The 13891-nt window shown below is 39.1% G+C and overlaps 1 protein-coding gene across 3 annotated transcripts in view; it reads left to right on the plus strand.

The window, feature by feature from the left end:
• The window catches only part of cacnb2b (calcium channel, voltage-dependent, beta 2b), a 31547-nt gene extending 18792 nt beyond the window's left edge, over positions 1 to 12755 (plus strand). The window contains exons 6-15 of one of the 3 annotated variants that reach the window (XM_044369442.1): positions 40 to 65; positions 4393 to 4473; positions 4639 to 4697; positions 4803 to 4912; positions 5993 to 6001; positions 7182 to 7333; positions 7526 to 7621; positions 8418 to 8591; positions 8818 to 8845; positions 10441 to 10546. In XM_044369442.1, coding sequence (XP_044225377.1) covers positions 40 to 65; positions 4393 to 4473; positions 4639 to 4697; positions 4803 to 4912; positions 5993 to 6001; positions 7182 to 7333; positions 7526 to 7621; positions 8418 to 8591; positions 8818 to 8829 — 719 coding nt within the window. In that variant the 3' untranslated portion in view covers positions 8830 to 8845; positions 10441 to 10546. Of the gene's footprint in view, positions 1 to 39; positions 66 to 4392; positions 4474 to 4638; positions 4698 to 4802; positions 4913 to 5992; positions 6002 to 7181; positions 7334 to 7525; positions 7622 to 8417; positions 8592 to 8817; positions 8846 to 10440 lie in introns of all 3 variants that reach the window. The other 2 variants (XM_044369443.1, XM_044369444.1) reach the window with 2 other exon arrangements.
• Positions 12756 to 13891: the final 1136 nt, after the last annotated feature.

The following is a 13891-nucleotide window of genomic DNA, read 5'->3' on the forward strand; positions in this document are numbered from 1 at the left end:
TGATTGGTTAACATCAGGTATCTCTCCTGTCTCCAACAGCCAATCAGCAGGTGAAAAAGAAACCGGTAAGTGTTGCTGAACGTTTGTTGCTCACTTCTCTTTCATCGCATTGCTTTTCGTTATCTAAAATTAAATGTAATCCACTCTCAACCTACTGTATGTTTGCACTGCAAGCAACATGTTGACATGAGGCTCTGTTTGGTATTTTGTACACTGTATATATTTTCATGGATTAACAAAGCCTCCGAGATCTAATTAGTCAGCATTAATTGAATACAATTGAGAAAAACTCAATAGCCCACATGTACATTAGTTTCAGACAGATGTAGTGATGATGGATAAAGCTGCATTTCCCATCACCCTCAATGGGTCAAACACAGGCCACTGAACCTCGCATTAACAAAGGTGTTATACTGCGGTATAAAAGGGTGAACCTGAGTTTCTATAATTACAATGTTGTTGATTGGTTTTCAGGGAAGGTAGGCTCTGCACTGTGGTGACCAGCAGCACAGTTTGTCTGAGTCATGTTTGTTATTGTTTCTTGTCTTTACAAATCTGTCGTTCATTGTCGATGTGCTTGTTCATGCATCGGACTACAAGGCATCATGATGAGTATACGGGGATTAGTTTTATCACTAGGAGTTATTTTGTTTGCAGACAACGTTGCAGGTGAACCAGCTGGCAAATTGGATTCACACATACGCTACAGCAGAGACTTCCTCCTGCAACATAGCTCCTACTCAAGTGATTAGAATCAGCCTGATGCAAACATCCCTGTGGAGATTACAAGGAATTTTCTTTTTATAATGGACACAAAAGGAAAAGAGGAAAGAAGGGAGGGGTGCAGCAAAAACTTAAGGGAGGAAAACAGAAGTTCAGCTCCCAACCATTATTTTCTTAAACAAACAGCAAGACTGTGCTGGACTCTAACGTTTACCCAGACGGATTTACTATCACATGCATGGACCGATGCAGAGAGACTATAGGCAAGGAGCAAATAGGGGGCGTGTACGTCATGATAAATGACGGGTGGTGCAAAACAACCACGGTGAGGAAGATCTGTACCCCTGATATTGAACTCTTATCAGTGTCCATGCAACCCTCCTATCTTCAATGACTTCCCACAAATATTTCTCACAATTGTTTATATCCATCGAAAAGCAAATACTGATAAGGCAGCAGATATTATTTTTAGTATTACCCAAGAATTTGATGAAATTTCCCCTGATGCACACTGTCTCCCTATTCTCAGTATGTCACCTACCCTACAAGAAAAAACAAAACCATTGACTTAGGTTATGGCTCCATCCCTAAGGCATATTCATCCATTTCTAAGGCCCCCCTTGGTGGCTCAGAGCACAATACTGTCCTTCTTAGCTGGTTGTCCACCTATCGGAAGATTGGCTGTTTGATTCCTGGCTCCTCCAGTTGTGGGGTCCAGTATCTTGGTCCAGTATCTTGTCCAAGGACAAGATACTGAACCCCAAATTGCTCCTGAAGACTGTGCCATCGGTGTATGAGTGTGTATGTGTGTGAATGATTAGAAACTCCTTCTGATGAGCAGGTTGGCACCTTGCATGGCAGCCTGTGCCATCAGTGTATGAATGTGTGTGTGTGAATGGGTGAATGTTGGCATGTAGTGTAAAAGTGCTTTGAGTGGTCGGAGGCCTAGAAAGGCATTATATAAATGCAGCCCATTTACTTAGACCCACCTATAAACAGATTCTGAGGATGAAGCCTGTGGACAAGCAGATCCAGGTGTGGGATGAGGACTTCTGCCAATTTAAATGAGATGACAGAAGTTATCTTGGGCTATATAGTCTTCTGTGTGGGTGCGATTATTCCAACAAAGACCAACAGAGTGTACCCAAAGAACAAGCCGTGGGTGGCTAAAGGATTAAAGGAGGTGCTAAATGAGAAAATGAGGGTTTTTTGCTTCCAGAGCCTGCAGGACAAAAGGGAGACACAGAGGAAGGTAAACAAGGAGATCTATGAGGCCAAATGCCAGTGTAGGGACAAGGTACAGAGGTACAGAGTAACCTGGGCAACACTAGTGCTGCATAGGCTGGCATAAAGACCATGACAAATGTCCCCTCCCTTTATGGCAGGGAAAAAAATGGACACCTGTCCAGATGAGAGGGTGTACCTCTCTTTAGCCAACAAACTGAATGAATTTTTCACCCACTCCAAGAAGGGGGGGCGGCCACAACATTCCTGCTTGGCAAGAGATGGACAATGCTGGGATGGAGAACACACACAACACACTCATCATCAAGGAGGAGGTGGTGCAGCAAGTGTTTGAGAGCACTCACACATGAAAGAGCCCAGGGCACGATAACATTGGTGGCAGGGTGTTGAAACACTGAGTGGGATGAGCACTCCCTCTTTCAACACACACTGGATACCCAGGTGGTCCTGTCACTGTTGAAAACATCAATCGTGGTCCGCCTTCCCAAAGTCCATCATCCATCCAGTCCTAATGACTACACGCCCATTTCCCTCACTGGTAGTTGAATCACTTGAGAGGATTATCAAAACTCACATTATCAACTCATGTAAGCAGGTCCTGGACCCACTATAATTTGCTTATCACTCTGCAAGAGTGACAGATGATACCATTTTAAATATGCAGAAGGCACGAGTCCTCTTTGCAGATTTCTCTTCTGCATTTAATACAATCCACCTATTAATCCTGGCTGACAGACTGAAAGAGCAGTTTGGACAGGATTCAAAACTAATCAGATGGACTTTGGATTTCCTTATGGGCAGATCTCAAAGGGTAAGGGTAGGCAACACCATGTTCAAGAGGTGCATTTTACCTCTATTGGCACATCACAGGGCAGTGTGCTGCACCTTTGCTATATTTTATACACACTGTACTTTTCTCGAAGCAGATACCCTGGACGCCATGTAATTAAGTTTGCAGATGACACCGCCTTGGTCATTCTAATCAAGCAGGATGAAGTCGAACATGGTCTAGTTTTAAATGACTTCGTCAACTGATGTGTTGCCTCACATTTAAATCTGAACACATGCAAGACCAAAGAGCTGAATTTAGATTTTAGATGTGATGTTCCACCACCTGCTGTATCTAGGATCAGAGGAGGTGATGGAATACAAGTATCTTGGTCTTATTATAGATCAAAAACTCTTCCGGGACCAATGTGCTGATGATGTATTTCTAAGAAGGGCCAACAGCGCATTTACTTTCTTAGAAAACTCAACTTTTTTAACATTGATAACAAAATTCTCACTCTATTTTACAAATCTTTTATTGAGAGCGTTCTTTGTTATTGTATTGTATGCTTGTATGGACATTCCAAAATCACTCACAAGACCGAATTAGGAAAAACTGTGAAGACCTGCGGGAAAATCATGGGGGAACAGCAGGCTGACCTGCACCACCTGTACCTGACCAGGCTGGCTGAGTAGGTAGACAAGGTCCCATCCACTTTCAGTAGAGTTCCAGCCACTCCCCTCTGGTCGGAGGATCAGAACAACCAACCAAGCAAAAAACTCATTTTTTCCCATGGCAATAACTCAATTAAACAAGATGCAGTGGTTGTGGGGAGTCTGGGTAAATACATAGACTAGGGGATGGTGAATACATGGTTACTATAGGGGATGTGCAGTATACTCACTACTTATTTTTATTACAGTTGTTGGTATACGAATACCTGCCTGGACTGTGGTGATATGTATGATGGCTGCTATAGATGATCTTGGACTATTGTATAATGTCCCTTTCCCTCCCTATATTTCCTGCATGTCTCTACACTGTCAACCGTCAGATAAAGGCATGAATGGCAAAATAATAAACTTGAAAAAAAAAAATGTATACATTTCCAGGGATTGTGTCTTGACAAGAGTCCAGTATGTATGTGTTAACCACAGAATGACCTAGAGTTCATCATCCTGCAGCACAGTGTTTGATTACAGAAGATAAAATCCATTAATCTAGTGATGGATGCAACTATTTAATATGCTCTGTGTTTTAGACATAAATCACCTTCATTTAAAAGCTGGAGTCAATTGGGAACCTTTTAATGTCTTTTTGACCATTTTCTTTGCTGCTGTATGCTTCACACAATATCTGTTTATTAAACACAATCACATTGTTAGAGACACAAAGAAACTACAGAAATATGACTGAGAAAAACTAAAAAAAAAAAGTTTTTTTGATAGTCAGTGTACATCATGAACTGTGGCTTTTCAACTTTTAAAAAATGAACGTACTTTCAGTCATGTGTTGCTTGCAGTGTAAACATGCATTTATAGCCAGACAAGATATACTGTATTACATATACTGAATTAAACCTGTGTTTCTGTGTGGGTGTAGGGGGAGCAGGTGGCTATATACTGAATTAAACCTGTGTTTCTGTGTGGGTGTAGGGGGAGCAGGTGGCTATGTATGATGTAGTGCCTACAATGCGTCCTGTGGTTCTAATGGGGCCATCACTGAAGGGCTTAGAGGTGAGTCTGCCTGTCACACATGTTAATAGTGCTTAATTAATGATTTATAACATTGTTGTAAATATGGGAAACTTAATCTAGAATTAAAAATGTATTGATATTATGTGTTGAATTTGAATAAAGGGGAATTTCTATTTGAAATCCATGATTTTTGTTTAATTTCAGGTTACAGATATGATGCAAAAAGCACTATTTGACTATTTAAAACACCGATTTGAAGGCAGGTAAGTTCTGATTAAATTCTTCAGTGTGACACCGTTTATGTGGAAATAAAACATAATGGAAATCATGACTGTGTAATAATGCCTGTTACTTTGTCTCCTCTCCAGAATTACTATTACACGGGTCACAGCAGACATCTCTCTGGCTAAACGATCCATACTCAACAACCCTGGAAAAAAAGCCTTAATGGACCGGTCGAACACCCGCTCCAATTTAGGTACATTTCTTTACTATATCATCCCAACCTGGGACCAATAGTTATGACGAATTCTCCTTAACACCTCTTTTATCAGTTTGAAGAGCAAGATTGTTGCGGTTTACAACACCCCAACCACCAGGACAATTAAAATAGTATTAGTAACAGAAAAGTACCCTAAATTGATTTCTGAAATAACTTCTGAAATAACTTACTTTAATTGTCTTGGCTTTCTTGCACTTGTTGTGTTGTCCCTTGTGGCAAACTTCACCCACTTGTAACCATAATTAGGTTCAAATAAAACAAGCAACTGTTATTTTCTGATCTAGGTCTATCAGACTTGCTCTATTTCTTTATCTCATTAAAACTGTGCAGTTTGTGTTCACAATATTTTTGTATATGCGCTGCATAAATCAACCCTCATTCCAAGACAATAATCTTGGAGATCACTTTATGCACCACGGGTAAAGATAATAAAAGGAAAACTTTGACACTTTGTAAAATATACTTATTTGCTTTCTTGCCGAGAGTTAGATGAGAAAATCAATATCACTCTCATGTCTGTGTACTGAAGACAGCCAGCAGCTGGTTAGTGTATTTAGCATGAGACTGGAAACAGGGGGAAATGATTACCTTGGCTCTGTCCAAAGGTAAAAAAAATCTGTCTACCAGCACCTCACTAATTACCATGTTATATCTTCGGCAAGCTGTTTCCCACTGGCTCTTGTCTTTATGCTAAGCTAAGCTAATTTGCTGCTGGCTGTACAACAGCTTCATGTTTAGTGAACTAACAAGACAGTGGTATGGATCTTCTCATATAACTCTCAGCAAGAAAGAGAATAAATTGAAATATTCCCTTAAGAACAAGATAGAAAGCAGATTAACATTTGAGACATATGAAGGTCATTGAATAGTGTCAGTGAGGATTGTACGGTAAGAAGTTTGTTGGATTTTTCTTGGGAATTTGCTATCTTTGCCCCAGAGATATTACACAGTAAGCCATTTCCAAATTTCACCCCTTGGTTAGGAGAAGAATGAATGGGGGATAAGATTTACTTGGTTTTCTCTACTCTTGTCTTTCTCATTGCTCTCTCATCCCAGATGCTGCCGGTATGTATGACTGAAAGCACTGGTAGTTCATCTGTGTTTGAATACTCCACTTTCCTTAATTCCTTCCTTCCTACTGTCCATTACCCCATATCTGTATCAACAGCCACTGCTCTGACACTGTTAAATGTATAAACATATAAAGGCACTGACTTGCTCTCTTTACAACTGTTTAAAGTTGGACTCAACATTGATCAAGATTATTTGTTTTAGTGGGCTAACAGATGTGTAAGATGTAATTCACTGTTATCAAAGTAGAATATTTGTGAGCATCACATCTACTGAAAGGATAGATATTCACAGCCATGCTTCCTCCATACCCTCGCTCTAGTGGTTAGTCTTATGGAGTGCAACATATCCTGGTTCCCCTCATGGACTACAGTAGTTACCCAGGAAAATAAAAATACATGACTTATTTGGCAGTCTCATTGAGTAGGCAGTGTTTCTTCATAACTCATGCCAGATTTACAATTTTTAATCTTTTGAGGTGTTTTGTGAGCCATTCTCCATTTGTCATGTGAGTTGTTCACAGGTCTGTGTACTTTTGTTTGTTCTCTGCATTAGAAATTAAGAGGCAAGAATATGGCTTTCCAAAAAAGAATCGTAACTCAAAGGTCCCCTGCCAGCTTTTTATAGGGATTTTCAATCTGGTGTAGTGGTTGAAAGCTTGAAAGCTTTAGAAAAAGCATGTTAGTGGTCCCAAATTAAGATTTTTACAGGTTCCAAGGTCATAAATGCACATTCACACTTAAGAATATTGTTAAATTGAGATGCAGAAACAAGAAATCTGCAAGGTCATTTATTATTACAAAACCAACATGACAACTTCATCATTTAATTTCTGGTTTAGTCCAACAGTCTAAAATAAAATATTTCAGATTGTATTCTCATTTCTACATCTTAATTTAAAAAATAGAGAAAAACGAGAAATCTGTACATTTAAATTGTTTCTACTCATGCTAATGCAAAAAAGGTGAAAAGTTTTAAGATCTTCACATTCCACATCTGGCAATGCAAGTTGCAAGGTTAAAGGTGAATGATCTATAGAGAACAAAGTTTTTTATGGTACCTGTGAGATATGGCATCTTGTTTTAAATGTGGACATAGAATTGAAAGATGCACAGTTGAGGGATTCTCTTGATTTTAGGTGTCAACGTCATGTCTTTACTCTCTGCTTTTGCAGCCCAGATCCAGGGGGAGGTGGAGCGCATCTTTGAGCTTGCCCGCAGCCTGCAACTGGTGGTGCTAGATGCAGACACAGTCAACCACCCTCTCCAGGTGTCCAAGACTTCTCTGGCACCAATCCTTGTTTATGTGAAGATCTCCTCACCAAAAGTAAGCTTGATCATACAGTACTGTAACAACATGAAGCACATTTTCCTAAAACTGACCTGCACCTTCTTTTGGACTGACTCTTCCTCAGTTCTCTCAATATTTTGTACTAAAGGAACATGATTCTGTGAAATGCCAACAGCTACTGTAACTTTCTGTTTTTCTCCTCCCTCTCTTCATATCACTGCTGTGTAGGTGTTGACCAGATTGATCAAGACAAGAGGGAAATCTCAGACCAAGCATCTTAATGTTCAGCTGGTGGCAGCAGACAAGCTCGCCCAATGCCCGCCAGTGAGTACCATCTAGTGGCCACTGTGTGAAATTGGTGCAGTAAAAGTAACTGTACAGTAATTCTACATTTGATCTTGAATTGATGAATGAATAGATGGATTCAGGCTGTGATAACTGTCATTTTAATGCCATTAAACTGATAACTTACCAGAAATAGTAGAAATAATGAGTTTGCTGTAAAGTGGAAATACATTGGTGGCCACTCGAAGTGTATGCAGGGCTGCAGATGTCATTGAGGACAGTGGGGTCATGTCCTCAGTATTATATATCTTCTTTGAATTTAGGGATTTTACCATCATATTAGGACTTTCTACATTTAAAATCTCACACAGTGTGGGAGGGCTTTGAAACTGCATTTAGACATTCTCTTTGGGGTGTCAAACTTGTAGAAATTATAATTAAATAGCTAATTGAATAAATCGAATATCCAAACAAAATATTTTAGAGACTGTTTTTGGTGTCAATGCATGACTTCAGTATTTTAAAATTCTGGCTAAGGCCATGCTTGTATGCTTACTAGATTGTTAGAATCCCTTACAGTTAATTTACCACAGAGTCAAGATCAGCATTCTTTTTCCTGTTATAAAATTAAAAGTCCTCAAAGAATGTGCATGTTTCTGTATGCATGAATGTCCTTTTTCTGAAATGACTTTATTTCCTTACATCTCCTTATGTGAACCTTTATGTGGGACCCAATCACAGACTTTCTTGATTACTAAAATAGTTATTTTTAGCATTTAAAATCCTGTCTCAGTTACAGATTTGTCCTGTGTCCGTTGTCCTTATTTTCTTGTAGGAAATGTTTGATGTCATCTTAGATGAGAACCAGCTAACTGACGCCTGTGAGCACATTGCTGATTATCTGGAGTCCTACTGGAGAGCCACTCATCCACCGGAGATGGAGCCTGCCAACGCGCTGGTGGCCCAGCTGGCTGAGAATACACTGCCCACCACTCCTTCAGAAATACCGGTACATGAAAAACAGTCACATATGGGAAAAACAAACCACCTAACCATTAAAATAATAGGCTGTAATATCATATCATCATCTCATCTCATCCCACTCATCTCATCTGTATAGACAGTCTGCTGAATGTGAAAAAAACTGTTTGCATTGTTAATTATGAGTTCATTTGTTTCCATTTATTCATCTAACATTTTCATTTCATTTCTCCTCATCCTTCTCCACTGGAAAGAGGAAGAAATGAGATAGGTCTTCCTCTGGTGAGTGAGATAACTTTAAATTCTACTGTAGTTTTTTGTGGGTTTTTATTATTCCACTGCGGTAATAGATATGAGTTACAGTTGTGCCTTCTTTGGAAGTTATCAAGAAAGGATGTGTGTGTAATTCATCCATAAAACACATGAATATACGATTTCCTGTAAACGAACTGGAGGCAGAAAACACATATACAATACAGCAACTTGCTGAAAGCCAGTAAATTACTTTTTAGAGGTGAAAACTAAGTTTTTTTTTACTACACAGCACATGTCCATTAGTCAGCCCTAGCTAGCTAATGTTACACATGGAACTCCAGTAAGAAATGACAGATACATGCAGTAACACTAATCTAGACTACACCCAAATGCACAAGTCATCATGTAGTGAGAAATTAACTTTGTGACCCAAATCTTAAACAAGTAGCACAGGTTAAGACCAAGGAAGCCCTCCTCCCAATTGTAATGGAAGCATGCATGTAATTCATCCTGTTTGCCATCAATACTCGACATTAGATATATGCCAAAGAAAAAAAACAAGGCCTTGTCTTGTAATTATGACTTCCATATCTCATAATTATGACTTACTATATCATAATTACAAGAAAATATCTCATAATTACAAGATCCAGATCTCATTATGAGAAAGGTATCTTGTAAACCGTACTTATTATTAATAAGTACTACTTATCAGCCTAATGAAGCAGTCAAAAACATAGAGTAACAGTGTGAGCTGAGGTGTTCCCTTCTCACCCATATCTGTGGAAACTACCCATCACCTTATTAAAATCCAGGACTCTGGCCAGATCGCTAGTCGCAAATAGCTTTTTCTGCACTCCAAGCTGAAAGGGAGGTTTCATCCATGGGGTATTGAACATTTTCCACTTTCACGCACAACACTAACTCCTAATGCTGGGCATCCCATAAGCTCTTAGTCATCCTAGTTTGTTTTCTGCATCCAGCTTGTATGCACATCTCACAATGACGTTGCTCAAAAACCTGTCTATTGAAAAAATAGTAAATTAGTCAATTAGTTGATCGACTAAACATTGATTAGAGTTTTAATCATTAATCACTAGTTTTAGTCACAGTTTTACACCTTTATTTGATATGATTATGCAATGAAAAGTTTCCTTTTTTTTGTCTGTTGATCATCATAAGTAATGGCATAAGTAAATGATCTTACAATATAACTTTGGGTAACCTTTGGGTAACTACGTTATTGACATGTATCATTATTTTTGACATTTAGTGAAAATAAACAGTGGTTGCAGCAGCTGTAAAACAGATGCAGAGAAGCCTGACGCCATTAGTGCATCTATCTATATGTAATTGCACAAAGCTGCACTGAACGGTCCAAGATCCCATGATAAAACTGAACATTACCATCCAAAAATATTCAAATTGCCTCTGGTGTGATTGCCAGCACAGGCACATGGTGACCAGCTGCCTCCCTAACAGCAGCTGTGTATGTATGTGAACTTGCAAATACAAGTGTGTTGGTGCCTCATTTTGAAGACATTGTATATGTATTGGCAGTATGTATCAGTATGCATTGTGTGAATAGTCAGATGACACTGTGTTGCATTTCTTTTTCCTAGGATGAGCAGAAGAATAAAAAGTCAGCAGCCCCCAAGAGGAAGGGTTCCCGTGAGAACCACTTGGACCAGGAGCCCCCTTCAGCCCCAGCTCAGGAGCAGAGGGCTGAGGAGGGCCAAACAGAGGAGGAAGAGCGGCTCCTGAGGACTGAACCAAAGAGACCCCAGCACACCCACCACCATCACCATCACCACCACCGCAGAACGGAGCACCGTAGCCACCCCCAGCACAGCCAAACATCTGGTGCTATGGATGTACAGTCAAGCAGGGATTATACCCAGAGACTTCCCCGCAGGCACCTGCCTGAGGAGAGGGAGGAGGAGGTAGAGGATGTGGTGGAGGAGGATGAAGAGGAGGTTGGCTATAACCATCGGGGCCATAACCATCATCATCATAACAGCAACCACCACCATCACCACCACCACCAACATCACCGTGGGAACAGCCAGCCACATGTCAGAGAAGACTATGAGCAGGAGCACAATGAACGCAACCGGCAGCACAGGCATCACCAGCATATTCCATCACGGACACACCACACGGATCACAATCCTGTACACAATCATCACAACTATCACCACTACCACGGCAGAGAGAGAGATAGAGACAGAGACAGAGATAGAGACAGAGACAGAGACAGAGACAGAGACAGACATAAGGACAGGGAAAGAGACAGAGATAGGGATCGAGGCAGAGATAGAGACAGAGATAGAGATGCACGACAATGGCACAGGGATTCCTATATACATCAGTGACTGTCTCCACTGTGGGTTGGTGCATGGTTCTATGCTGCTCAAGTTATAATGCACTAATGGACGGCAGACTGTGTCAGATTTGTAAACAGTGTTTCTCCTCATATTTTTTTTGCCATTTTTTATTTCCACCTCCTGCCACACACACTCAATTTGTCCTTTTGTTTTCTTATTCTTTACTAAAAGGAATTTTATCACTCCGTTTTGTCTGTCTTATTTTCACCTGATTCATATATGGCTCTATCTGTGTGTATTTTTGCACAAACATAGGTCAAGATGAAACTGCCGCAGTTTGCTCATACACCATTCTGTTCTAAAGTTGTTTTAATTTTGATTTGGTCATGCAAATGTACGGAAGCTGAGAGCAATCGTTAAAATAATTTGCAATACTACAAGAGTCGCAATAATTTCATTTTATCCGTTATCTCAAGATCAAGTTAATTTTCTTGATATCTCAAGAAAAAAAGTTTTCTTGGTCATTTTCTTAAGATATCTTCAGGAAACAACCAGTTTCCCAAAGATAACTAAATAATTATCTTGTTTAGAGTTGAAATATTTAATCAATTAGCCAATTGATAGAAAACTATTCAGCAAACATTTTGATAATTAATTGTTAAATTAATTATGCAAGGATTTGATATCATGTAAATTGAACATTCTTGGGTTTTGAACTTTTGGTTACACAAAATAAGCAATTTGAGGATGCCAGCTTTGGCTCTGAGAAATTGTGATGGGATTTTTTAACTATCTTTGACACTTCATACAGTAAACAATTAATCAATACATCAAGAAAATAGTCTGCAAAATGATAATAAAAATAATTGTTAGTTGTTGCCCAAAAAGGGTTATCATGAGAAAACAACTCTGCTATCCCGAGATCACAAGATAATTACCAAGATCACACGGGATATCAGTATCAAGTAAAATAATTGCAATACTGGCCTCTCTCAGCTTCCGTACAATAAATGTATTTTACAGTATAACTTTTGTTTCTACAAAGTTACACAAAGGGATGTTTTGTCGAATTAAAATGGTCAAATAACTGTGGGGAACAACTGACTTGTCTGTTTGAGTGTCACATCTTACTCTGCCCCCATGTATTTAAATCAGATGTGTATCTTCAGAGGCCAACAATTTATTTTAAACATTGGTAAGGAAAGTCAAACTATTTTTCTACATGATTCTAAAGGGAAGCCATACTTTGCTTCCTACTTTTCTAAATGGTGTTCAAACATATTTACTGAATTACATTTGCTCTGTCTGGAAGCATGAATAATCTTTTGGTGACACTGACCTGTGCTATATGCTGGATACTCTATGCATCTTCTTGTGATAAAATATATTGCTTGAATACAATCTCTATGCATTTGTACATACTTCATAAATGCCTTGTTAGTTAAATGTTAAAGAGAACCAGAGAGCCTGTTGCACTGTTTGGTAGAACTTGACCTACAGTATTGTGTATGATTGCTTTGATTTGATGAGGCTGAATTGACTCTGTTCCTTTCAAGATTATTTGTTTTGGTTATTTTTGTTTTGTACAGCATTCAGAAGTTAAATTTGACAAATATGCATTATATTGTTGAAAATCATTAAAATGTAAAACTAAGAATGTTGTGTTAAGTGGCATTTTATTGGAAGAACCTGATAACTGCAGTGATGCACTGGATAAAGTAAACTTCAAATACAGTGCTGTGCAAAAATTTTAGGCACTAAAAGTAAAATGAGAATGCTTTCAATAGTAATGCCATGTATAGGTTTCAGTTATCATGTAATTCCATGCAAAGTGCAGCAAACAGAAGAAACCTAAATCAAATCTTTGCCAATTCTATTAGGTAAACTTGCAAACAGTTTTTCAAGGTACTCTGCAGGTAGGTTGTCTAAAGTTTTTCTGTAGATTTAGGCTGTCTCATTTGCTTCTGTCTCTTCGTGTAATCCCAGACTGACTCGATGATGTTGAGATCAGGGCTCTGGGGGGGCCATACCATCTGTTACAGGACTCCCTCTTGTCGATGAAGATAGTTCTTTATTACTCTGGCTGTATGTTTTGGGTCATTGTTATGCTGCAGAATTCATTTGGGACCGATCAGACACCTCCCTTATGGTACTGCATAATGGATAAGAATCTAAACATCTGAAGTGCCTAAAACTTTTGCACAATAGGCTACCATACATTTTTGAAGCCTTACATACTGCTCCACTTCATCTCCAGAGGGTGAAGGCATGTTTCTCCTCACACACAGTCTTTTAGAGACATGTTTATCCATGTAGAGACTAGATGCACAAGACTAGTCTATAGTCACAATTAAATATACATAATTTAATATCATAGATACATCCATATACTGTACTGTAAGCAATGTATATATCCTTTTTAACATGCACAATGAATGTACGTCTTTTGCGCAGCTGCTCCTGTAGAAAAGGGGTCAGTGCCATTTTGACAATAAGTCAGGACCCTCCTGTGGCCCTACTAAAATGCAGTGGTGTTTTTTCTCAAGATTTTTCTCAAATCAGGACTCTCTCTTTTTCTAAAATAGCTCTCAATATCATTTGAATTACAAAATGTTATATATATTTTTTTTATATTATAATGTCTTCCCCATTTTCAGTGAATTTCCTCTAATGTGTAAAACAGCGCCCCCTGTGTCGTAACAGCTAGTCTCTGTGGTCAAAGATGGTATTGCAGCCTTCCCGAAGT

Source organism: Thunnus albacares, chromosome 12, assembly GCF_914725855.1.
Source record: "Thunnus albacares chromosome 12, fThuAlb1.1, whole genome shotgun sequence".
Taxonomy (NCBI): domain Eukaryota; kingdom Metazoa; phylum Chordata; class Actinopteri; order Scombriformes; family Scombridae; genus Thunnus; species Thunnus albacares.